This window comes from Pezoporus wallicus, unplaced genomic scaffold (genome assembly GCF_028554395.1).
Source record: "Pezoporus wallicus isolate ANWC-B61680 ecotype Strahan unplaced genomic scaffold, APGP_CSIRO_Pwel_v1 contig_7011, whole genome shotgun sequence".
Taxonomy (NCBI): domain Eukaryota; kingdom Metazoa; phylum Chordata; class Aves; order Psittaciformes; family Psittacidae; genus Pezoporus; species Pezoporus wallicus.
The window spans coordinates 2,378,000-2,405,079 of record NW_026638234.1 but is presented as its reverse complement, the minus strand read 5'-3'; the positions used below and the strand labels follow the sequence as shown (position 1 = coordinate 2,405,079).

General features: G+C 39.9%; 1 protein-coding gene across 1 annotated transcript in view; it reads right to left on the bottom strand.

The window, feature by feature from the left end:
• URB1 (URB1 ribosome biogenesis homolog) overlaps positions 1-27,080 on the bottom strand; it is a 52,515-nt gene that overhangs the window by 24,391 nt on the left and 1,044 nt on the right. Inside the window, exons 3-21 of the mRNA XM_057410159.1 lie at positions 26,124-26,275; positions 25,179-25,311; positions 22,635-22,731; positions 21,098-21,183; positions 20,034-20,159; positions 19,062-19,192; positions 17,722-17,917; positions 16,333-16,470; positions 15,721-15,894; positions 14,960-15,110; positions 12,345-12,467; positions 10,090-10,202; positions 8,729-8,848; positions 5,656-5,772; positions 4,855-4,993; positions 3,583-3,753; positions 2,120-2,316; positions 1,365-1,589; positions 645-824 (exon numbers count right to left, since the gene is read on the bottom strand). Of these exons, the coding sequence (XP_057266142.1) occupies positions 645-824; positions 1,365-1,589; positions 2,120-2,316; positions 3,583-3,753; positions 4,855-4,993; positions 5,656-5,772; positions 8,729-8,848; positions 10,090-10,202; positions 12,345-12,467; positions 14,960-15,110; positions 15,721-15,894; positions 16,333-16,470; positions 17,722-17,917; positions 19,062-19,192; positions 20,034-20,159; positions 21,098-21,183; positions 22,635-22,731; positions 25,179-25,311; positions 26,124-26,275 (2,769 nt within the window). The remainder of the gene's footprint in view (positions 1-644; positions 825-1,364; positions 1,590-2,119; positions 2,317-3,582; positions 3,754-4,854; positions 4,994-5,655; positions 5,773-8,728; positions 8,849-10,089; positions 10,203-12,344; positions 12,468-14,959; positions 15,111-15,720; positions 15,895-16,332; positions 16,471-17,721; positions 17,918-19,061; positions 19,193-20,033; positions 20,160-21,097; positions 21,184-22,634; positions 22,732-25,178; positions 25,312-26,123; positions 26,276-27,080) is intronic.

The following is a 27,080-nucleotide window of genomic DNA, read 5'->3' as shown; positions in this document are numbered from 1 at the left end:
GGGTTTGGGAATAGAATTCTTCTGCAAAGGTGAGTGATCTCTGTCAGGAGCAATCCTGACTGTATTCCAGGTCAGAGGTAAGTCTACGGATGATGCAGCTTGGTCAAACCTCCACACACAGTAGTGTTGTAACTGCTGCACCACATGCTCAAAGTTCTGAAGTCCTCCTCCTAGACCTTAACAGCATATTTCTGCATCAACCTGTTTCCATTCAATGCAACTCTGTGAAATACACAGTGTATGATATTCTTTTCACTCCCTGCCTTTCAAAAGATGTGGCAAAAGCTGTAGTAATGCTTCTATAAAGCAGTAAAATCCAATTCAAGACATTATATAGCAAGCATTTGCAGACACTTTAACCCTAACTAAAATCCTAGAAATCCCCATGACTGTTATCCAGTCACAGCACTCACAAAGCCTGATTCCTGTTACATCCCCTGTTCTCTATCAAGTTTAGTCAGTTCCATGTTTTGGTGATTGGTGAAAATATAGCAACTTAATTTGTGCTCAAAATTGCTTGTGTTTAAGATCATTTGCTTTAGTTAATAGCTCAGCAAAACTTAGGACTATTTCTGTACAGAATAAATCAAATCAAAGTTTACTGACAGGTGAGATTCTGGCCTGTGCATCAAGGGATTTGGTACCTTGTCATTTGAAGACTCCTCTGTAATCAGAGATTCCTCATCCATAAAGAGACCTGATTCAGTCCGTTGCTCTTCTCGTTTCTGCTGATTATTTAACTCTATCTGATTTCCCCGGCATAAGCAGCTGTTCAGCAGGTCCACATAGAGGTCAATAAGGTGAGGACCAAAAGTTTTACTAAGCTGTGAAAATACAGACACCTCAGAACTTGAGAAAAGAGAAGGATGGGAACAGAAGGATAATTATCCAACATGGACAGAAATCAACTAAGAACTTCCCAGATTACAGTCTTTCTGTGGGGAAGGAATCACTCCCCCTGTAGAAACATGATTCTAATAAAAGTCTCAGGTTGTCAAATAAATATTTAATAGACTTTCATCTATACTTTGACTTCTGCTGTAACACAAAATAGTTAATTTCACCCTCTGGAAAGGCTTCTTACGGAGGCCCAGGAACTGGATTAAATATGGCGTATATATGCACTATGCACAGATCAGTAAGGTAACCCATGCAAACCAAATCCAAAACTCCTCAACAATTAGAGGACAGATATTTGTTTACAAATTAGATACAAGTTTGTCTGGTGCTCTACACCCTCAGTGAGGGCTGAGTACACAAAAAAGCTGCAGAACTGGATCCTTAAGTCTTAATAGCTAAGTAAAATTTGTACTTTCTGCATTAAAATAAAACGAACCCCAGTATCATCACAATATTGCTCTTACGTTGCCAAAGTTCTCCACTGTGGATTTCAGGTATAGCAACACATGCTTTACTCCTAACAAAAGCTGTTCAGGTGGGAGCTGGGAAGCCAAGTCTCTCAATTTTGTTTGGATATCGTCTTCCAGTAAGGTATTGCTTCCTCTTTCATAAGCTTCTCTTAGCAAAGTTGTAAATACAGAATCCAGGGCCACAGCGGGTTCTTTGCATACCCCTTTGGGTTTTTTAAACTGTTTGAAATTGGAAAAAATAGAAAAATAAAAATTAATCAAAAGTTTCTGAACTGTCCCAGTGCTGAAACTGAGACTGAAGATTCAGGAGCACATGTGTACAGTCCTGCTATCACAGAGCTATGCAAAAGTGTCCCATGGGGAATCTGCACATGGTTATTGCTGGGTTAACATAAATACAGCACCTAGTACAGCTGGTCGATACATTTCCAACCCACACCTGGGTGAACGCCAGCCACCATAAACTGGCTTCTTGGGCCGCATCACACATTATGCTACACTGTGCCTGACAAGGAGCTGTAGTCTGGGTGACTGGGTACATTCTTTAAGCCCTGGCTTCACTTCCCAACCACAACAAAGACCTTTTGCATTGTTAGAGAAAAGCCCTTGAGCAAATTTGTGTCTCGGTGTGATAAAGAATCAATACAGAATTAGCTTAATGTAAATGCGCTTTCTGATAGAAATGTAGCCTTTATACACTCTGAGGTAATACTGGCTCAAGCATTCAGATTACTTCAGGTACTCCATACCACAGGTTCCTGAGACTGCTGGGGTATCCAGAGTTTATAGTACTGGTTAAATCGGTAGAGCTGAGGATACTTAGAAACTTTCAGGGACTGCAGATCTTTATCATAGAGCTGGAACATCAAGCAGAGGGCAAGGGGTTCTCTCTGAGAGTGCAGGAGATCAGTGAAAACAGCAACAAGATACTCTATGATGTGTGCTCCTAGAAAAGCAAAATAAAAAATTAAACTTCTGTTGACAGAAGTAATCTGCATGAGCACAGACACTAGGGCAACCCTCCTTCCTTAAGGCCTGGGCAACAGGCCAAATAGAACCATTCAGAAAAGTACTGAATAGCATTAAAAGGTGATCGTGATAAACTAGACAAGCGTTTCTGACCCTTTGAGATATCTGGGAAAATTCCCCATACAGTACTCCTTGTTGAAGTAAATAATAACCCACTTCAACAAAATTCCTCAGGTTGGCCTGTTTCCTTCCAGACAGGCATAAAACTAACTCCACCTTCACCGTATTATGCTAAACTTGTCTGAATTTTGATGGATAAGGATCCCAGCCAAGCACCACCTGAGAACCGATTTGTACTGGGGGGAGGGGGGGAACAGCCAGGTTTAGCACACACTGGTTAAATATGGACAATATTCTTCCAGAACTGTGACTTTCAGTTCCACCCCTGTTGTTCTACACAACAGCCAAATATACAGAGGACTTAGGGAGGTGCTGTGGGGTTGACAAATCCTGCTGAGGCCAATTGCTGCCCCTGTGACTCCTCACTCCACGAATCCTTTTTCTCGAGGAGGTGGTAAAACTCTTCAACGTTCACCCCTGGAGCCCCATCTCAGATGAAATTTTCTTTGGAAAAAAGCATGCTTTCATTCAACAATCCAGTCCTCTCTCCCCTGCTGACTGGTCTCAGTGGAAGAGCTGCCTACAGCCATTGAAACCACCATTCTCTTGTGAACTCCATACTCTGTGCTTAAAATACTCTGTTATTAAAGCACAGCTGTTTCCAGGCCAAGACTGTCAATGCAGGAACAGTGCCTGCATTGCTCCTCAGTTCCCTCTATACTACACTCAAGAGCTGGGGCTCATTTCCCTCCTCCACTTCCCTGCATCTCATGGGAGAAAGGTGAGCTCCCTTTTTCTAACCTGGGCAAGTCTGTTTTCCCACAGTAGGGACTCCCTAGAGTCAAATGACAGTTTATAGAATGCCTGCGTTTCCACTGATTTTCCTCACTCAAGAAACCAAAAGCGAGCTTCTCCAGGGTCAGGAAAAAAAGGACAGAAGCATCTCATAAGCTTTAATGCTTTTCTTGAGCAGGGAACACCATCTATTTGCACCTCCTCCTGCTTGCAGTGAAGATAAAATGTCCTGAGGAAATCACTGGGTAAAAATGAAAAAAAAAAAAACAAAAAACACTCCACTTCCATTCCACCATCATAGACAATACATAGAAAAAGAAGTCTGTACCTGTTCCATTTTCAGTCTGAAGCAACAATATATTCCTGGCTTCTAATGCAGCAGGGACAACAGCACTGAATGGAAATGTTTGGATAATCATGTCTTCATTTAAAGTGAACCCAATTTCTTCATCTAAATCATCACTGCCCTCAATAAGGACATCCACCATATCCAGAACATCTATTAAGTGAAGAAAAAAAAATGTAAGCAGAAGATTCAGACTAACGAAAAAACAACAGAGGCAGAGTCCAGCACTAGAGGAATACAAGGCAGCTTCTGAATTCCCAAAGCAGAAAAAAGGGTAAGAGACACATTTGTCTAGCAATGCAATGGTAAATGCAATTGTAAAAATCACTGTCTCTTACTATGTGCTTAACTTTACTTTTTGCCTTTCAACACTGCTGTCCAGCTGACAGAAGTAAGGAAGTGAAGAGGTGCATCACCTACTGCTATCATGATTGTATTAGGTAAGGACTATCAGAGCATAACAGCGACAGGAAACGTGTATGAGGGGGGGAAAGTATGAAGGAAGCAGCCTCTTTCCTATTAAAAGAACATCCTGAGCAGTCCTTGAAGAGTTTCTCAGCTCTACATGGCCACGGAACCAAATCTTGGTCATTACAGAGTCAAGCATCTTTAACATAAGAAGAAGATGCAATTTATTCTGTGGCTGGCATTATAACTCTGCAACACAGTTAACTCAAGGGAACTGATCCATCTGGTACTTAAAGTGTCTCAATTATCTTACATTTATGCACTGTAAAATTCTACACATTGACTGTTTAGCAGAAGAGCTATGGTAAATTAGCTCATAGTAAGTTGTCCAAGTGTCCACATCTGCACAATTTTGAATTTGTCTGCAGTAATGCTGTGACTCCAGAAAGCAGGAGCAGCAAAAGTCTATCTGGGTGGCTGGGAGTAAAATAGCTCTCTGGGCACCCCAGCCCTTTCCTCCTGGATGAACAGATACGAGCAGCCCCAGAGAAAAAAATTATAATTGCTTTCATTTTAGTTAGAAAATGCTGCTCCAGGAGTCTGCAAAGAGGTTTAAAATACTGTTCAAATGGTGTAACTGCATCAGCAATTACTTCTGGAGGTGAAACGGTAACTTTGCAATTCAGACTTCTGCTTCCGATACTAAATACAACTGGAGGGATCAATCCTGTAGGTCCTTACTTAAGCAGGATTTCTACAGTTATCAGTCTTTAGTTTGCAGATCAGGGCTAGAAAATTTAGCATAAAATCTTGGAATTTTCTGCTGTTAAAAAAATTGACACATACCATCAATGTGAGAGATGGGGATGCTGACATTATCAGAATCTTGTTTGAGCATATTAACTTGGAGCATACTTGCTTCCTGAACAAGGTCTGCTGCTTTATCTGTATACGGATAGGGGTTGGTCACCAGTTTCAACAGGATCTGTTAATAAAGGTTGAGAAAGAAACGTAAGTACACAGGCTATTAGGTCTACAGGAACCACATCTTGCTAAGAAAGACCATGTGCTAAAAGCAGTTGGAAGCTGGGAAAGTTTTAGGAAGACAGCTTCTATATAGCTCTACAAGAATCTGCCTATGGTTACCGCTGCTGTATATGGGACACTGGGTCAAATGAATAGAGAAATGTTCACTGCAATTTTGTACCCAAAGTGCTACCACATACTGAGTTCCTGAGGAAACTGCAATGAAAAGGAAGCACTGGGCATTCAACATCCTTAAGAGTAAACAGGAAATGTCAAGTTTTCTTGTAAAAGATTATAATTTACTTATGTCTGATAATTTTGGCAGGTCTGGTAATTTTGGCAGGTCAGATGATTATTGCCAGGCACCTACTCTACCCTTTTATCAACAATGCTGCAATAACAAATTGTATTTCTGGATTTAATTTTTCTACAAATCATTTCACTGTCCTCCCACCCAAAACAAGAAAGATGTCAGCTCCGTATAAAGAATTACAAACATTGTTTTTCTCAGAATTCATTTACCAATCTTTGACAGGTTTCTCAACAATAGCAACAAAATCATTAGTTTCCATTACTTCTATTCTTGGGACTGTTTATCCAGCTAATTTGAACAGTTGTTACCCTTTCCAAAAACTGAATCACTGCTTCCTTTTTGTCTTCTTCTGTATTATCCAAGTGTTCCAGCCAAACTGAAAGTTCCTTCCATGTGTACTCAAACACTCCGCTGTCACGTAAAACCTGTCCAGAAAGCCAAAGGCGGGATAAAAAAAACCAAAACTACTAAAACACAAAACCCCCCAAAAGCACAGACCTTTTAGTATAGCAACTGCATGTTTTCTTCTTGAAAAGAAAAGAAGAACAGGTTGATGAAAAATATTTGTCATTTTCTTCTCACCCCTCAGTGCAATAGGCCTTATTCCCACTCACTAGGACCACTGAAACTGCATAACAAAGGGTAAAAACAAATGCATTTTTTAAAACAAAATCTCCAATGACTGTATCAACTGGCCTCACTGTGACAAGGACCAAGGCCTAGTATCTTCATTATGGCTGTTTTCTTACTGCCCTGTCAGCAAAATCAACAGTTGAAGCATGACTCTCTCACAGGTGACAAATGAAACCCAGAGCTCTGCCAGATATGCACAGGCACTGTAGGAACACGCCAAGAAGCAGTCCTGGGGCAGAGACAAGAGGGCATTACAAATGACCAAAGTAAGAGGCAAAACATGGCTTACTCTCTTCACAACTGGGAAAATCAGATGAGAGCAACTTCTGCTCCTGTCTTCTCAGAGCCTCTCTTCCTCTCACCTGCTGTCTGCGGCACAAATTCAGTACAACACCACTTGGTTCTTGCCCTCACACTGACCATGTGTATGGGATGGATCCCATGTGTACTCCATTCAAGTATGCTGCAAATACCTATTCACCGGATCAGGCAGTGAGCACAAGGCAATCTCACATGAATGTGCATTCCATGCATTTGGAATACAAGACTTCTATAAGCACTTGAGACACAGGAATCAAGCACATGCTGGGGCCATATGCACCAGACCTAGAAGCCATAGTGCTACCTGTAATGCTGCTCACTGCAGCAGCCCCTCTGCTGCTTCACTCCTCAAGGCCTGTGGTGCAGTGACACAGAAGAGGGGAAGCCACATCACAGAGCCACAGCCAGTCTGTCTTAGAATCATAGACCACACTGTCCAGAGAAGCTGTGGCTGCCCCATCCCTGGCAGTGCTCAAGGCCAGGTTGGATGGGGCTTGAAGCAACCTTGTCTATCGGAAGGTGTCCCTGCCCATGGCAGCAGGGTTGGAATTAGATGAGCTTTAAGACCCCTTCCAATCCAAACCCTTCTGTGATCCTATGAAGTGCTTGTGTTGTCAGTCAGCAAAAAGCTCTACTGAGGTCAAAGCTGCCTGGACACAAAGCATCCATTCCCTTCACCTTAGTAAATCTTGTAATATCAGGGGAGCAAGCTATAATGCTTTAAGAGGGTTGTACATTTTTATGCCATTACAGCAATTAAAAAAAGGGAACATACCCTTAAGAGGAGACTGTAGGGAGGCTTCTGAAAACTTCTGATATAATATAAAGGAAAACCATTGCTAAATTAAATCTAAACCAGGCTATTTGCCCTTAGAAGAGTTGAGCAGATGGGTAAACAGTCAAATACATGAACAGTGAGTCATGACAACAGTGAAGTCCAGAGAAAAGCGTAAGCATACTCATAGATGCTGTGGGTGGTGAGGAAGACACTATTTTACCACATTCAAGTATCAGTCATTAACATATTTAGAAATTTTTGCCCACTTCCATGCTCTCTAAATTCAGCCCCTTATCTCAGGTGCCCAAATTAGGAACTTGGTGACCCTGTGTTCTGTCTGTAAAATTAAAAAGGAGGAGGAAGGAAAAGAAGGAGGAGAAGCTGTCTGAAGGACAACCCAGATGACAGGAGATTTGAACTGCACGACGGTAGAACTGTTTGACCCTCCCTCTCAACAAGAGCAGAAACCTTCACCAGCTTCCTAACTCTGGCACCTATGCTAGATGACTGTAGTTATGTGGGATGAATCTATGCTTTTGTTTCTACACATACACACACACAAAAAGGAAGCTATCACAGCTCATTTGCTCTATATTTACTCTGTGTAAACCACCAGCAGCTACAAAAATAACACTGCTGCTTACAATAATCTGACAGGATAATTCATTTAAAGAAAGGGGAAACAAAAAAGAAAAAAGATTCATTTTTAAATAATTAACTATTTTTGGCAGTCTCAAAGTAAAAATACACTGGCAGCTCTCATGAAAACAGGCAGGAACAGAATGTGAAATCCAAAAACATGCCTTCCACTTATATGGCACTGTGTTGAAAAATAAGCAAAACACACTCATTAACATCTATTCTTAACAGCCTTTCTGCTGACATAACTGCCCTAACTCCACTGCTCCTGTGTTCTCTTCAGAGAAAATGAAATGGACTGAATCTAAAAGAGGAAACAAGAATGAGTCAGGCAGCCCACATCTCCGCTCAGCATAAGAATCTAAACACACTAGGAAAACTGTACCAGGTAGCTTTTGATTGAAGTATTAGTTACTGTGAGACAAAGTTAGCCTGACTTTAACCCCTTGCAGGGATCAAGGTCAACTAAAACCTAATTCAATAACTCTAACTTTACTTCAGTGTCTTTGAACATTACAGCTGCACCCTGTTATTGAAGCTAAACACAGAAATTAAGTGCATAAAGCTGTATACAAACTTGTATAGCACTATTAGCATGGAACACTGCTGAAGGAGCCCTGTTCAGGGCTTAGAAGCTAAAAATTAAAAAAAAAAAAAAATCATCTCTTCTTGATCCATGTCAAGACCTTTGCAGACACAAACTGCAGTGATTTACTACAGTATCACAACTAATTCAGCCTGGGGGGTGGGCAAACATTAAAGACATTTTCCTTACTATTCTGTCAACTGTTGCAGCAAATTCAGTCGACAGCATTTACTTTCATACAATTATTATTTAACAGGTAGTTATTTGACAGGAAATTCCAAGGACAGTCGTCCAAATATGACTCTGTTGGCTACACAACTATGCACAGTAAAGGTATATGCTTTAAGAAAAAAAATGCACAACTCTGAAATTTCAGACCAATGGGATATAGTGAATATCCTGGTACTGCAGATCAAACACTTACCTTGACGATCAGTTTTTTGGTTGAAATTTTCAGATGAGAATGGTTACTTGTAACAAACATTTTCATCAGTAAATAGAACACTGATTTTTCACCAGATACTTTCTCTGTCTCGGAGACATCCTGAAAGAAAAATAAATTAAAATTTCCCTGGCACAGCAACACTGTACAGGATTACATTGCATTGAAGCAGGTATGCAATACATTATTTTATAGATCTGCCCAAATATACCAAGGCTGGAAATGAATGGGATCATTTACCCTACTTTGCATTCAGTGAGCCAGAAAAAACCAGCACAATCGGCTTTTGGAAAGTGGGAGAAGAGAGGAGTAACAGAAACATCAACTCATACAAGGGCCCAAAATACAAGAGCCCAAGATAAAGCCACCTTCCTCTCCAGTCATCTATTCTTCTTCTACTTCTGTTATCTCCAGGAATTCAGATTTCCTACAAGTACTGTCTGAACAAGAAATGTAATAATTTAAAAGACTGATCCCTAAAGAAAAGGAAAACAATGCAAGTCACAGGGATGCTGAATACTACCTGAACATCAAGTGAAAATCCTTCTGCCATCTTTCCTGCTTTTCTCACTGACTTGTATTTGATGTATAACAACCATAACCCTCTGTAATATTGCCAGATTTGGCTTTTCTCTTTTCAGTTAAAACCTGTCTGTACTCAAAGGGCAAACCCACAAGACAATACTGTAGCTTCTTTGCCCATTTCCAGGTTTTCCTTTGCTTGCTCTTATCACTCCTCACTTTTCCTTTATCGTGAACTGGAGGGGGCAGAAAATATCCTAAAAGGCAGGGTCACAGTCACAATACCCATGGGGGTTTCTGCTTCCCCCCAGAGCTAGGCCCACTTCTTTCTCTAAATATAAAAACCAGACCCTCTACAGCATGCTCTTTTTTACAAGGCTGCAGGAAAGAAGAGAGGAGGGGCCCTGAAGGTTTCCAGTAATTATGGAGAGGAGAGACAGTCTTAACAAATGTCAAAACCCAGCCATCCCAGGGTGGGACAGCTCCTCTCATCAGCTCACTTCCTTGGAGTGAAATTTCGGGCTTCCCACATGAGTGGAAACCAGCAAATTCTCACTCATGCTCCTCTCCAGACAAGAGCTGAAGGAACCTTGTCCAGCCCTCATCAGGGAGGCAAAAATTTCTGTCCTTGCAGAAAAACTTTTAATCTCAGAAAGGATTCTTCACTAGTACTAAGACGATAATTCCTGCTGGTTTTACAAAAGGGTCACCTCCTAAAGCCTGGGACTAGTTTACAACTAGTTTACAAACAGGTAGTGCCAGATGTAAAGATTTGAGGACAGCATGCCAAAGAAACATAAACCTGCTGTGAAGTCTCTTACCTGTACTCTGAACCAGGCAAATTTATTTGCAGGAAGTTCCAAAGCCACTTTCAGTATATGGTGCTGCAGCACAGGAGGGACCTCCTCTCGAAGGCCCTTTTCAGTGACGATACCTAAGGTTTGAAATTAGTACAATGAACTTTATTTTGGTATATCTTCCTGAGATCTTAGGAACATTAGTCATTTAGGGCTTCAAACCATCACTGTGAGGTAAGCTGGCAATCCACAAATTTTCACAACACGAGATCCCCAAACACACTATGATTGTCTGCCAAACTAAGGCTGGAATCCAGCCCTCAGAGTGGTAACACCTGCCCCTTGCACAAGCTATCACTGGTGCAATGGAATACAAAATCTACCAGCTGTGTCCTACAGGATGTAAAAAGGATGGACAAACTGGAAACCAAAATACAGAATTTATGTCAATAACAAATCTTAATGCTTATAGTATTAGAATATTTGCTACAGGTAGTGGAACTTTACCCTTGTGTCTCTCCCTTCATCACTTATGTCATATGCTCATAACAACTGCTATGGCATAACCTCAGAAGTATTCACCTTAGAGGTCACAAAGCTGTGCTGGGATCCTCACAGTGTGCTCCAAAAACTGACTTGCCCAGACTTTAGCTGCAGTTCAGTTACATGCAGAGATCAGCTATATAAAGCTTTGTTGTCAGTGTGCTTTCCATAGTGTGTGTACTATCTTGTGGTCCACATTAGAGAGAAGAGTAAATTTTTCAAAGTCACTATAAAGTCTAGCTAACAGTAAAACCAAATAAAACTGTACCAGCTGTTTAAACATATTGTTACAAGGTGGAAAACATGCTGGTTTTGGAGTGTATGTTTTAATCAGGGTGAGGGGAAGGAACAACAGAACTCTCGAACTGGCATCTGAGAGAACAAAGTTGCATGATTAATTTATACCATCATTTTCTACCATGTCTTCTTTCATCAAAATTAATATCCAGGCTCACTTCATTACATTTGTTTGAGAATGACACTTTATTTTCCAGCCTGTTCAACTTGATTATTTAATACTGCCACAAAACATACCCTCCAGGAGATTTGTGCTTCATAAAAAGGTGTCCTGCTTTTTGTCCATTTTGAGAAAAGCAGAACAATGCAAGAAATAATGATTTGATAAGTCACCAAGCATACAAACCAATCAAATATGCTTTGACAGAGGGAGGAAAAACCATACACATACACCAGATGATTTAGAGGGAGGGGAGTTGTTTAAAGACCCTTTTTCCCTGATAGACTTTAATCGAGGCATTTACATAACTGCTATACTTACACATCCCAGATGTGCCTAAACTACAGATAGTTGCTCTAGTTGGGTGGCGTACAGGCTCTGGTGGCACTCAGACAGCAGTGATGCCCAAACAACATCTTGCTGTCTTCTCCAGTCTCAATTTTAAACAGCTGTATTTACTGTACCATAAGCAGCATTGTAGGATCTTGCCCACAGCCCACAGTTTGTGGCTCATCATCCTTGCTACATCAAGGTACAGAACATCTCTGTTTACTTCTGGTGCATGAAGAGGAATACCCTCTGTGGACATTACATCAGAAACAAAAATAAAACAATTTTGCTAAAGTGCTTCCTCATTTAGATTTTCCATGGAAGGTAACACCATACAGAATAACGTTCTTCTTCCCATAAACTATCAAACCATGATAAAATAATTTAAAACACAGCAAATGGAAAAAATACTTGAATGTTAAAAGACTTCCAGAGGAGACTGGTGAATTGGTACATGCTTCTCCCCCACCCCAAACCTTCTGTGACCTGTTAAAAAAAACCAACAACCAAACATCTGTATTATTGTGGCAAATAAGAGTTTGGAAATAGCTTTCTTATGCTGGGATTGTTGACATCAGTCTAGGAGAATTAAACACCTACATCTCATTAAGAGTTGGACATACATCTTTCTCAGAAACACTAGAATCAAAACCACATAAAGACCAAATATTTGCAAGAATATGACACACAAAGAGGAAAATTGTAGCGCAACCTACCACTTACAACAACTGAGTGTAGCAGAGCAGCTATGGAATTTAGGAGAGCACAGTGCCAGAGAACTGCAGAAATAGCAGCAATAAATGTCAACACAATGAAGAAACTATAATTGGTTACTTCTAGAAACCAGTTCCTTCTCTATGTACACAGAAAAGCAAACATTCCTCTCTCCTGTGGACTTTGTAAATAGCCAGAGAAAACAATGAAGGTAATAGAAATACCCATCACATACCTTTTAGCAACTTGCTAAAATCAAAGTTGCTCCGTGCTACCAAGTGGGGCACAACCTTCTGATAAAGGCATATGACCTGAAGCAATGCAGCTTTCAGAAACAGTGTCTCGGCGTCATCTGAACCTAAACAAAGTGTTTACCTAATTAGTTTCTCCTTCCTTCATACCAAAAAAGCAGTGTAGCACCTACATTACCCTACATAAGAATTACTCATGTATTTCCAGTTGACTTCCTATGAAATTATGAGTTATCTTCCTCACTAACAAGAAGAAATGGAAAAAAAAAACAACCAGAGAATCCCCAGTTTCCTTCCCTAGCTTTCTGCATGAATAATTTTAAAACTAAATCAGCTTATTCAGTGCTTAAGTTGGCAGTTGTCATTTATAATCTGATTTTAAAGACAATCTCAACATTTTAACACTCACTGTAAGAATCCAGTCAGTCTCACTGCTCTTTAAGGCTGAACAAGAGGGAAAAAAGGGAAGGGAAGGATATGTTCACACTGCTGGTTGCCAGGGACACTATTCTTACCTAATGCCAGGTAGGTTTGACTGGAGAAGTGCAGGAGACAATAAACTAATTTGTTAGTAATTTATTACTTCAGTTAAAGGTTATTTTCTTTCCCTTCCCTCTTTCAAAATCATACTTTGTCAATGTGACCTCTTGGCAAGAGGATGGCAACAAGTACGAGAGAAACATCAACTCCAGTTAAGGCAGCTGTTTACTTCTTAGGAAAAGCTATCTCAGCAGTTAAATATTCTTTTAGTTTATAACGTGAGGATGCATAAAAGCTACTTGTTATCCAGTCACTAATGAAAGGAAGCAAAATAAATGAAGGGCAGCCAAAACTTTTTTAACACCTACTTTTTTCCTGTTACCTGGATCTCCTTCAGGGAACTATGAAGAACTGGATGGATGCCATGCATAAACTTTGCCTTTGTTTGCTGAGTCTCAGCTCCCATTAAAAAAAAGAGAACTACCTTGTGGCCTCAGTGCAAATAAAGCTGTAAAACTGAGCTGAGAGTAAATGGTACAGTATTATCACCCAAGTATGCAGAGAAACTACAGCTACAGTACTTTAGAGATTAGCTGCTCCACTGGTTTCACCAGGCAGTCCTCCAATGAAGAGCCCTGGAGTGTCAGTGTTGACAACTCTTTTGCTGCCCAAAGCTACACATAGAAGGACATACACTGAAAAACTGTCTGCTCCAGGAAGTCTCACTGTGGAACATGCCCTGTGAAGGAAATGAAACTGGCTGTAGATTTCTCTTCAGTCTATAAGCAAAACATTACAGGCTGCTAGCCAAGCTACAGAGAGCACCAAAACTTCCAGTTCCCTGCAATGGGACTATGAAAACAAGTCCTTCAGGAGGTACACTGGTTTTGAGAGGAAAACTGAAGCCTTCACTGCAGCCCACTCTCTCTCTTCCAGCATTTGCATGTTTCTACTCCTGTGCTACAGCAACACAAACCTTAGTGCAGCCACAGTAACTACTTGAAAAAAAACCTCAAAAACAAAACACCTCAAAAAATTATTTTTTGGGTGTATCAGCTTCCCTGCCTGTTGAATTGTGTGGCTGTAAAATACTACTACTAGAATAGGAAGGTCTGAGACAGGAGAGTTAAAATCAACATGGGGAATTACACAGCCCTGCATCTGAGAAGGAACAACCCCATTTGCCAGTACATGCTGGCAGCCACCCAACCAGAAAGCAGCTTGACAGGAAAGGACCCGGGGGTCCTGGATGACATCAGATTGAACATGAGCCAGCAATGCACCCTTGTAGCAACGAGGGTGAATGGTACTCTGGGCTGCATTAGGCAAAGCATTGCCAGCAGGTGGAGGGAGGTGATCCTCAGTGCTGATGAGGTCACATGTGGAATGCTGTATCCAGTTCTGGGCTCCCCAGTACAAGACAGACATGGACATGCTGAAGATAGCCCAGTGAAGGGCCACAAAAAATTATGAAGGCACTCACCTCTCCTAAAAGGAAGGGAAGGGAGAGCTGGGATTGTTCCATCTGGAGAAGAGAAGGCTCAGGGGGATCTTATCAATGTATGTAAACGCCTGAAGGGAGGGTACAATGAGGACCCAGCCAGGCTCACTTCAGTGGTGCCCAGTGACAGGACCACAGGCAATGGGCACAAACTGAAACACATGAGGTTCACTCTGAACATCTGGTAACACTTTTTTGCTGCAAGGGCAAACAAGCACTGGCACAGGTTGCACAGAGAGGTTGTGGAATCTGTCCTTGAAGATACTCGAAAGCTGTCTGGACACGTTGCTGGGCAACCAGGTTTAGGCAGAAGGTTTGGACGGTGCTCTTCAGAGGTTCCTTCCACCATCAACCCTTCTGTGATTCTGTGACATCAGAAAGTCAAACTGCTTAACCTCCTATTAGCAATGGCAGCCTATCTGTCAAACTGTGTTCTCAGGCAATTCTGACACTGGTCAGAATTAAACTGTCCAAAGAACTGAACAATGCAAAGATGAATATTAAGTGTACAAGTGACATCTGCATTCTGCTGCAGATAACAACCTTATATGGAATAAGAACTTCACAACTGTCATTCACATACATGTAAGAAGGAGTAACTCCAACTGCTTTGCCTACCATGCTGTTCAGCAACTTCTGCTGTCTCAGTTGCTGCCTTCACAGTGGGGGCATCACCTTCCCTTTTGTCCTCTTGGCCACCGTGGTGCTCTTTCCCTTGCTTCAGAAAGGACTGCCAGACAGCCACTAGATTATTCATGTCTGGTAAAACCTAAAAGCAAAAGAAGTAAATTGCGACAGCTCCTCTGTGTGAGACAAAGCTACTGTGATTAAAAATATTCACAACCAGTCAACATGAGGATTTGCTGCTCTTCACCAAGACCTTGTATGCAATCAGAAATAGACGCGAAATCACTTTCACTCCTGCAGAACATGAGTACTAGAAAGATTATTTTATTGAAGAAGTTTCCTGTGAAAAATTTATGTTTGGTTCTTCATCCTCATGGTGTATTTTCAATTCAAATGCTATCTTGTTTAGTAACTTCTAAGCGAGCTCTGCTGGCTACAATTTACTTCAGCCAGGAGATTTTGCTGTCAGCCAGCTTTGGAATTTGTTCGCAGTACAATAGCTGTCAATGTTACAAATTTGTCTCACAGCAGACTTCCATTTGCATTTCCGTCAGCCAGCTGTGTTAGGAAATGTAGTCTACTACCACACCAGTTATTAACATCTTTAACCCACAGCCTTCCCCTCCCCTGGCCAAAGAAACTATCTCCTGGCTGCCAGACCACAACCATTTGGGCAGAAGGTGCAGAGGAGTAGTTAGTTATCTGCTGCAAAGCAACTCATATTAGACTGCAGTTTTCTTTCTACTTTGTACCTTGCTGATGGCTTCTCTGTACAGCTGTACAAATTCCTGCATCACTGAGAGTGTGTAGATTTCTGACTTTTGCCAAATTTCCTCATTCAAACAGTACTCAATATTCTTCAAGGCTCTTCTCAGAATCATTGATACAAGTGACAGTATGCTGTGCTTCACTACTGTGCTGGGTAACTAAAGTAAAGAAGTTGAATTAATAACCTTTCAGTGCTTCCTCTTATGCTTTGCACATGATCTGTACTATATATATATATATGTTAAAATTTGTTAACAAATTAATTATTTCCTGAATCTTAACTTGCAGAAAAGAATCTGTAGTTTTTTAGATTCCAAGCTAAAACCACCTAGTGAGCACTGGCAGAATTGGTACTTGTGGATGGCTCCTGGAAGCAGTATCAATGGGCTTTAGCTCATTTTCCAGTGCTTTCCCAAGCCAGATTTATGCTGGGACAAACATAAAACATATGTAATTAACCAATTTAAGAAACTTCTTGGATGATTAGACACCAATCAATCAGTATTAAACAGAAATATATTTATAGAAACAGACACCAATCAATCAGTATTAAACAGAAAAATATTATAGACTGAATTATTATAGACTGCTCTTACATTTAGTCCTTGGGTGAACATTATTTTATTGCACACTGCAGGGACTGTTGTTACCATCACCATAGAAAGCAACCTGGGAAGAGGAATAAACTCTGAAGTCTTAAAAGAACTGGAGATCTCTGGTTGAGCCTCATAGATCTGAAATAAAAACAATTTAATCAACATCCACATAGCCCTGGAGATAACAGCTTCTTCTGGGAAGCATTTTACAGAAGGGTTTTGACTTGTCAATAGTAATGACAGCACTAAATGCCAGCTTCTACACAGAAGTGCTACAGAGCATCCCCCAGACTCCTGCTCATAAATGGAACAGCTGTATGTGACCTACATCCCTGCTAAAGGCTACCCCTTTTCAACAGACTACAGATCCTACTTGCCTATTTTAAGCTAAACAAAGAGGAAGAGGAACACTCGGAAAGGACAAAAGTTTCTCCTAGCTGGGCTTCAGTGCTGCTACATTTCAAAAAATATATCAGTGTGATGTTTCCCACTGCTTCTTATACCAATTCCTTCTTTCCCAGTTTAGTTAAATGTTTATACAGCCCCCTGGCCTGTGCAACTTACGTTATGTCTACACTTGTTAAAGCAGCTGTGGCTCTGAGCCATGGTTCATTTTCCTCAGCACCCACAGAAAACAGGATGCCATTTCCCCCACTCCATTTACCATCTTTGACATTTAACAGCATCCTGCTGCTTCTTTCCTAACATATGTACAGTAATTGACAGTGTTACATAGAACTATTAAGTCCTTTCTGCAGCTCACTTAAACCTCAGCCACCTAACTTTCCCACTGCTGGACTGTTTTGTTTTTAAAATCATTATTTATGAAATCTTGTGCCTGTCTGCTTTCTAGTGATTTTAATAAACTCTGCAGCACTGTGCCTTTACATTCATTGAACCCAAGACATCTTCAGACATGCGAGTTTCCTCTGATATAGAACAGCTGCTTCTGAAACATAACCAAAAAAAATCGACTTCCTGATCCTCAGATTAATTCCTCTGAAATCAGTGAAATCTTGTTCCTTGTCAGTAGGAAGACCTTGGCTAAATTTACGAATTCAGAGTTAGTTTATACCTAAAATGGCCACATCACAGGCTGGCCAGGCTCTGTACTAAATTGTACCATATTTTACGTAAGAATGGCATTATAATATCTATCTGCAATCAAAGGCAAGCTTACTAATCTACTACCAAGTTCCTTGGCTTGGTAACTTTTCTGTAGGTCAGGATTGTTTGACTTTATCTATGTTTCCTATTACAATTTTGTATAATTCTGCACTACTGTTTAATAAAAACTACTTCAGGTTTTGGAAGGATAACAAAAACACAAAACAGTATTGGGACCAGCTATTTCTGTGAAGAGGTGGTGTGAATCATTCATACTCATACCTTTCTGAGTAACTTCATATTGTCCATCCAAGCAGACTTCAGTCTAGGAACAAAAGAATATCGGGTTTCCTTAAAGTATCTATTCAATAAATCCGGGCATATTTTAAGAATATTCACCATGAGATCCGCAACCAGTTCATCTTCTGTTGCAGTTTTTAAACCAAGCAGGAAATGCAGAAGCACCACATTTCCTCCCCTGTTGAAGACAAAAAAGTACTTTAGAAAACAAATCCTTATTCTGATACTTTACATGTGATAACCCTGCAACTCCTCCAACTGTAGCTGAGGTAAATTCAAGGCAAGACCTCTCACATTGCTGGCAAAATTTCTACATTTATACTCAGAAAATAAGAGCTGAATTTACCACCAGGTTTCCTGCATGACAAATAGTAATTACTTTGAATTAAAACCACAGAAATATTCTAAACAAACTTCACAAAGCTAAAAATGTAGAATTAAAATTCAATATTCAACTTGGAAGGTTTTTCCTCTGTTTTTTCAGGCTTTTTTTTTAAAGGTTTCTTCTCTATGTCCCTAAACAAAGTGAGAATTTCATAAACACCTGATAAATACCAATTAAAATTTTGCTCAAAGCAAGAAACAAGCTGCTGTCACACCACTCGATATCAGTCCCATCTTTGCACAGCTAACGTGAAGCATAGTCTCAATTATTTCCTCTATCAGTCATAATCTTAGTGCACACATATTTTAATTAGTTATCAAATGGATATGGTAGGGCAAACAGATGCTTCCAGATTAGGTATTGCAGGCCAAATTCTGGTACTACTGAAATCCACGTCAGCATTTCACTTAAATCTGGGATAAGACACATCTGATTCTGCAAGATGTAAATTAGACTAGTTTTTTAACCACCATCTGGTGAACACTGCAGCTTTGATGCTTTACTGTCACATCAAAAAAAATTATGGTCCAAAATCACACCTCACGAGACTTTGTATCTAGTTATACAGGGAGACGGCTGAGAGAATCATAGAATCGTTAGGGTTGGAAAGGACCTTAAGATCATCTAGTTCCAACCCCCCTGCAGTGGGCAGGGACACCTTACGCTAAATCATATCCTAAGCCCCTAAAATAGGGCAGCCCAATCTCTAGTACACTGAGGTACAAGGAGATACAATAGTTTCACCTTAGGAAGTTTAAAAAAAAAAACAACAACAAAAAAAACAATGTATTTCTTTTGTCTGTCACAGAAAAGAGATAGAAGTAGAATTCAATAAAGTTACTTGCAAAGGCCTGGATAGGCAAACAAGATAACTAGTGAGGTCCATCTTGTTTCTAGCACAATGTTCACATACAATCTCAGCTGTCCAGTGACTTACTTGCCAGAAGTTCCAAGACCTGGATCATAGAAAGTTATGCCATGTTTCAGAGAGCAGCAAAGGTCCATCAAAAAATTATGAACAAGCTCCCGTACCATCATCTTTCCCGCCTCGTCAGAACCTTGAGTCACCTAGAAAAATCAAAAAGGAGTAAAAAAGGCATACTATTTTTGATAGCAGAGAAAAAATCTTACAACAATTTCACCCTAAATTTTATAAGGCTCCTTTTCAAGAAACACTAAAAGAGTTTAGCTTTTGTTCTCATTAACAACAGACGTTTCAGTTTCTGTATTAAACACATTCAAGTCTGTCTACTGCTTTGCACTGTGCTTATCCCATGCCTTAGGTATTCCCCCAGTAAAGGGGAGGAAAGAGATACAGGATTAAGAAAAATAAAGTGAAACTGTAAACTATTTATAAGAAGATGACAAAACATCTGCACTATTAGCACACCCCCACCAGCAGCAACCCTGATCCTTCCCTCTTCTATGACTTTAGGAGTATGATTTCACAGACTAGCAGAATCAGGAAGAGCTCAACCCTCAGAAACCCTGACAACCTCTCAAACAGTGTAAGCTGAAAAGTCTGGCAACCATCTTGGGAGCAGATCACTGTGCAGGATGGGAATAAGATATGTGATAAGACCATTGCTCCTGATATACTCTCCTATAGATACAAATGTGCCCAGGAAATGGAGTACAGTATTCACACCTAAGACCCCTTGGTCCCTGGTTAACAGATCTGCACTGCAGTTCTGGCAATCAGGGTGGGGAAACAAACCCTCATACGCAAGCAGTGAGAAGCAGCAGAAAGTCAGTGGTTCTTTTTAATTAGCCTCATCAGATCCCTCTTCTTGAGCTTATCAAGGTTAGAATAACAGGGAACTATTTCTAACTGTGGGCTGCAAGAAGGGGGAAAACCAAAAAAAGGCAGGACAATGACCAGAAATTACAAAGAATTAAGTTACCAGACCTTTAAATCCCCAGGGCTGACATCAGTAATCCCATTCCACCGGTAAAGTGAAGCAATGTGAATCAACACTTCTGCAGTAAAAAAGCGCACCTTCTGTGTTTTGGTGATAGTTTTATTTTGAACCACCTGAAAACAATGGGGAAAAACAAAAAAAAAAAACAAACAATTCTTGCAAGTTATCACAAAATATTGGCAAACTAGCAACACACTTCATTCTTCTACTACATACATAGCTCACTCATTACAGCAGACAAAGGTTCTGCCTGTCCTTTTAACACTTCTCTCACATGCTCCTCCTCCCGTCTTGATGTGGTTGAAGCCATAGGACTCTACACCAACTTCTGCACATGCTGGACAGGACAGACTAAAGAGCACAGAATCTATTTAGAGCAGCACAGCCACAGGCTAGGAGCATGGAAAGCTGCTGGGAGAAATGGTAGAACCTGCTACAAATGAAGTTCAAATGAAAAGAAAAACACAGTGGAAAAATACACTCTTCAACTGCAACCGGGCAGCTCCTAGAAACCCTCTTCATGTCACAGTCCCCATACTAAAACCATACAAAATCCTTTTTCTCCTGGAAAGAAGATTGTTTTATCATTTCTTAGATCTGAGCTAACAAATCTACTCACTAGCTGATCTCCTGAGACATATTAATTGAAGGACAAATCTTACTTCGGCTGGAAGAATCAAAAAGGATTCCAGTTCTTTTGACCTTCAGGCTTGGCACTGATGCAATTGCAACCCATGAAACAATCAGACTCTGTTGGACACCACACACTAAAGATGAGCTGAAATTACCATCCAAGTACAAGCTATTGCAATTATTTCCCTTAAAAGATGGCACTGGAAAAGCAAAATAGGCTTCAGTCCTGAAACAGTAATACAGCCATAATATCAACCTCCAACAAACCATCAGTAATGGACACAAACTTGCAGCAGCAGCAGCACAGTGCCAGCATCTTAAAGAGCTGGGCAATTTATGAGAAATTACTGCAAAACTGTTTCCAGCAGCTAAGAAAATGGAAAACAAGAGATAATACAATTTCAAGGGTATATCATACCTTAGTTCTTAGCGTAGAAAGTAGAAGATTGATAGTAGAAACTCTGTCCTCTTTTATTTCAGAGCGAAGAATATCTGGTATGAAATCTAAGAAGACATTTCAAACGTTAAAGTGAAAAAGTGAAAGCTATTTTCATCCTAAAATACTTCAGGGAATTCATACCCATTTCTCTTCAATGTCATATTATTTACCTTGCTGTTATATTTAAGGATGAACCAAAAGGCTGCAATCAGAGTTAAGGATGATGTGTCTGCAACTACAGTGATGAACAAGTAATGCTGCCAAACCTATTCTCATCATAACTAGCTAATATGCCAACTTGGTTATTAACACTTAATTGCGACAGCATCTGTCAACTTCAAATGTACTTTGGGCCCCAGTGTGCTACAGAGTAGTTAAATCTGAGTAAATGCCTATCCATTCCATTGAAGGACTCACAACTGTTTCACCAAGCGATTCTCAAATGTTTAGAGGTTACATCTCCAACCACATACATCATCTTTTGGTTCACTTGTGCATCCCAAAGTTAGAGAACTTCAGGGTATAGAGACCTGCAGTATCTTAGAGGGGAATGAAAGCCAGCTGTGCTAACTGCATCTAGGTGTGCACTGCCATTTTCCGTTTTTGAAAGAGCTGAACAACTGTGAGCAATTAAATGAAATCAGCAGCCCCCAGGGTAGTGCAAACAGCAGAATTAAGTAACTATGGTCTGCTCTCATTCCCTCACTTTAGAAGAAATGAACTGATGCCAGCTAATTACTTTTCTCTTAAGAGTATTTCAAGATCCCTCCTGAATTCTTTCACAACCTTACCAAGGGTCACAATTCACAACTTGTGAACCATCAGCGGTAGATTTCAAATTACTAAAGTCAACAGAAGTTTTACGCTCTCTTCAGCCCATAAGGGATTGAGTATTAACCAAGTGTATGTAAGATTCAGCTTTCTGCATCCTCTTCTTTCTCAGTTCAGTTTGAGCATATTCTCTACGAAATATGGCTGTAACATACTCCTGACTACACACCCTTGTAATTCCTTAATAAGGGATGCAAAGGACATTACACTGGTCTTCCAATTCATTGATAAAAAGCGGTCTAATGGAGCACATAAGAGTTGTCCTGCATGAGGACAGAAAGGAAAACTAAAGTACACACAGTCTTTAACACTTAAAAAAACCCACCTTTTAATGTATCCACTGTTACTATGCTATGAGCAAGGCTGGAGGCCATGAAGGGAGTTTTTTCTGCTTACTAATTTTATGGCCTCAAAGTTATATTACATTTACCATTTTACATCTGTGTCACCAAAGGCTTTTTAAAGTTTTTGCAGATAGCAAACATTATTCGCAAGCAGAAGAGGAACTCACTAAAATACTGAAGAAGTTTAAAGTTTTTCAAATAGTAAGATTAAAAACATGTATTTTGTATCTTACTAATACTGTTTAGCTTGTTCACATTTTGAATTAATTCGTATTTATTATTACCTGTATAAAGTTCTGCCTTAAAAAAAAAAAAGAAATACACAAGCAATTGTGAAGTACCTTTTAACTCTAGCACCTGTGTCAAGATCGCATTGTCACCAGCAATTAAAAAGGAAAGAGCAAACTGAATATAGGCCATACGAACATCAGTTCTCCCCTAAAAAAGATAAAGGCACTGTTAGCAATCAGAATGTACACAACGGCAAAATTAACACTGCAAAAATTTATCATCCTTATACGTACTATAAATAGGCAAATTAAACAACTTCTACAAACATGTTGCACATAGCAATACACATACATTTATATGCAATACACTCACAGTATATGCATCTGAAACATTTCCTGTGTGAAGCGGATCAGTCTGTTAAAAGTTAACATCAAAAAGGAAGGGGTCCTAATTCACATACTTTTAAAATTTTCAATATAGGAGATAGGCCATAAATTAAAAGAAAAAAAAAAACAAACAACAAACAGCAGCAGTTTCATGCCAAACTGTGCAAACATCACTGATCATCCTCACTTCTGCACCACTTGGTACACTGGTCAATTCACAAAAACACTCAGTAACAGTAATGGCAGTAATACTGCTGCACCTTCTTACTATACAGGCTTCCAGGGGCAGTGCCAGTCTTGGGGACTTTTACTGTTCATTGCCATCCTTGAGCTACGGCGCCTTACACACATCTCAGCTATCACAGCTGCCTATAGAGCTACCTAGGTCTCGCAACTTAGACCAGCTAAAAAAAAAATAAATTCCTTATAAAACTACAAATTCAGGCACAATGGAAGAAGTAGTGAAAGCTTTGCCTGGAAAAGGATCATAGGATATGAACACAGACTCATATTATTTCAGTTTATACAGTTACCCCTTATTCTGGGACCTCATATAGTGACAGGACAGGGCAGAATGGCTTTAAGCTCACAGAGAGATTTAGATTACATTAGGAAAAAATTCTTTACTATGAGGGTGGTGAGACACTGCAATAGGTTACCCAGAAAGGCTGTGGATGCCCCATCCCTGGCAGTGTTTAAGGACAAGTTGGATGGGGCTTTGAGCAACCTGGTCTAGTGGAAGGTGTCCCAGCCCATGGCAGGGGTTTGGGGCTAGATGATCCTTACGGTCCCTTCAAACCCAAACCATTCTATTGAGTCTATCACCACATTCCCTCCTAAAGAGTCCCTCCATGATTTACAATTTTTTAAAACTTACTCTGCAAAATTAAGTTGCATGTAAAAATGGCTGAAAGAAGTTACTGACTAGGCTAAGCAAGTCATAAAAAGGTTGAAAGAAAAAATAGTTAGGTCAGATATTTTTTGTATTAAAAATTCACCTCTGATAGGCAGTTCTAACATAATGATTTCACTGAAAGCTGATCAAGAGCAAGATATTTAATCCATTTTTTGAAACTTTTCCTTGTACGTTACTTGTGTATCTAATAAGCTTGTGCTCAAAAGACTATATCCAAGCATTTTAATTTGGAGTGGATGTACTCCTAATGACAACTTCAGCAGTAAGGTCAAGGCGCATGGAATCTGACATTCCTGAAACTGTAAAACATGGTTTCAAGGAAAAAGGTGTGCATTTGGGTTTTTGTATTCTACTTGATTGCTCTACATATAAACAGTTTCATTTATCACCACAGATGGCACAAACCTAACACAAATGCATACATTCATCTTCAAGTCATCTTTAGAAACAATGTATCACCATTGAAATAATATTGGATTTATTAAACTTTTATATTTGAAATGAAATGTAAATACTGTTGTTCTGAAACACTGGTTCAAGCCACCCCCGATTATTTTTAACAAATGGAGAGGAAACAAGAATTAAAGTTCATTTTGGAAAAAGAGGAGTGACTTTTTCTACTCATTTGCACATCCTCTTTAAGGATTTCCTCCAGGAGATTGTTTAAAACTCACGGTTATATTTTCAAATGCAATTACTCTGATTGTACTAGTACTAGCCAAAATCCTCCTTCCACTAAAACAACTGCAGAACCTCCAACATCCATTTATTTCAGTGGGACCAAACTGCAATCTTTGCATTGGAAAAAAAACTGAGCTCTTCCCAAACATATCACTGAATAGTTTTCAGAAGTTTACCATTACTTTCACTCCATTTTAGACTACTACTCCATTAAAAGGTTAGCCCATAGAAACTATACACTTACATTTCATCACATCTTATTAGAAACAAACAAGGCATTTCAAAGTTTTGTGGCAAATTCTACAAAGCAGTATAGAAACAAGGTTATCCTGACAAGATGAGAAAGATCAGCACAGGGTGGAAAACGAAGCCTGCTGTATTTAAGGAAATGGCCCAGCTCTCACACTATTGCAGATACTCAGAAACATCCCCTGGGGATTTCCTATGTAAGTAGATGGGAAGCTCTTGCCCCACAGATCAGTTCTGCTGCCAATGAGAAACAATCAAGAAGCATTTCAGCCTGACACAGAATACAAAAGAAGAGGAAAAGTCTTGCAGACAAAAACACAGCAAAGAGAAGTCGGCAACAACTGACTTAAATACTTCGCAGAAAAAAAACACCTGATGCAGCCATGGCATAGCATTTAATGGCATACAGCAGCTTAATTTACCTTCTTACATCTTTTTTTCAGTAATCCAGGCAGAAACTTGTTATTGAAATCAAAATGGCTATACACATCCCTTGCTGAATCTGGCCCCTGAGCAACCATTGCTGACAACAGGGTAAGGCACACTCGGCTCATCCTAAAACAAAAGGCAGAGGAAAACGTGAAGGTTATTTCCAGGATGACAGTTATAAAAACAATCAAATCAAGACATTTAAATTAAAACAAAAAAGACATTTTTCCTGTAAAAGAAAATATCCTGCTCCACCTCCAACATCCACCCAAGCCTTCAGGAGTTTCAGGCATAAAGCAGTGCTGAGTTAATCCCAACACAAGCAACCAAGATAACCATTTGGAAAGTATTCCTGGTGATGGAAAGCTCTTGCTGCAGTTGATGTGGACCTATAGGGAAATATGTATCCCACCATTTTAATAACAATCACAGTACAGATTTAGGCCAAACACAAATATTATTCCACTATTCACAAAGAACTTCAGTCCTCTTTGTGAACAGTCTATTTCTACAAACGTTATTTCTTGGACTGAGCCGCCATACTGCAAACACATACACTCCACTGCCACAAGCAGGTCCACCTGGCCTACAGCTGATGCAAAAGTTAAGGATACACTCAGTGTAAGCTGAAGTAAGGCTGCATTTTTTTGGTTATAGCTGAATGACAAGAGATTTTCTTCAGTTTACATATGCAGCATGGGTCTTTGTAATAAACTAAATCCCAAAATATACAGCCTCAGAAAAAGTATTATATAGCATTAGATTGCGTATTGTATCAGAGCTTCTACCTTGCAAAGACTTCCCCATGTAATTATTTATGAAATGTGGAATAGTATCATTAAATAAAGGTGGATTATTAGCAGTAAATCAACAAGATCCAGACAGCCCCTCATGATCAACTGACAGAGATTCTCTGCAACAGTATGGAGAAGACTTACCTGTGATTTTCAGAATACAGAGCAGCATAGACCAATCTCATGTAGGAATGAATTAACTTTTTCACTATGTTCATTCCCACAGCAGAAAAATGGGAGAGGTCACTGGCTGTCCTCAGTAAAATGGCTTCTAGAGCTTGAAAGATTAACAGCATCTGTAAGATACAGAAATATCTTAATGTCTGCCAATATCAGGTACAGTCTGAAATCATTAGCTGAGTAAACCATAACGAACACCATTAAAACAAGAATAACTCCACCGTAAGAGGAGAGCTTCTTCATATGAAGGCAAAGTTAACTTCTGAATTCTCTCCCAAATTAATGCTTCCTCTTCTAAAGGATTAGTTCCAAGAGTATGAATCTTCTAGGAAGCCCCTATACAGATACTCTACAAACGACCAGAGAACTACAGAAGGTCAGATGACTCCTTTTTTCCAGCTGGAAACCATCATGAAATGCAGCAGTAGGGAGGGATAACCTCCTGACTGAAGGCCTGTACAACCCTGGACAAATAAACTCAGTGTAAAAAAGGGTCCCTCCTCACCACGAATCAAGACCTATATGCATGATTTATCTGCATATGCACAATGTATCACTTTTGGAGACGCAAATATGGACTGCAGTGCAAATCTTAGCACACACTAATGGATCTTGAAGGCTCTTCTCAAGCTACAGGCCAAGGCCTAATGAACTGATGTTTTAAGAAACAACTGCTGGTAAGTTCACAGTGAAGCAATGAAATGTGTTTGAGAGAGCCATCCAAGCTCCTCCAGTTTTGCAAGTAACTCCATCTAGGTGAATCCAGAGTGCACACAGCACTGGAACTGTACTCATTACAACTATTAGCCCCTATTAGTTAAAAGGATCTTTAAGAGAGCATGTCATTGAACATTATATGCTTTCTTCATTACATGAAAGTGATAATCTAAAGCAAAGATCCACACGTGGAGGTCAAAACAA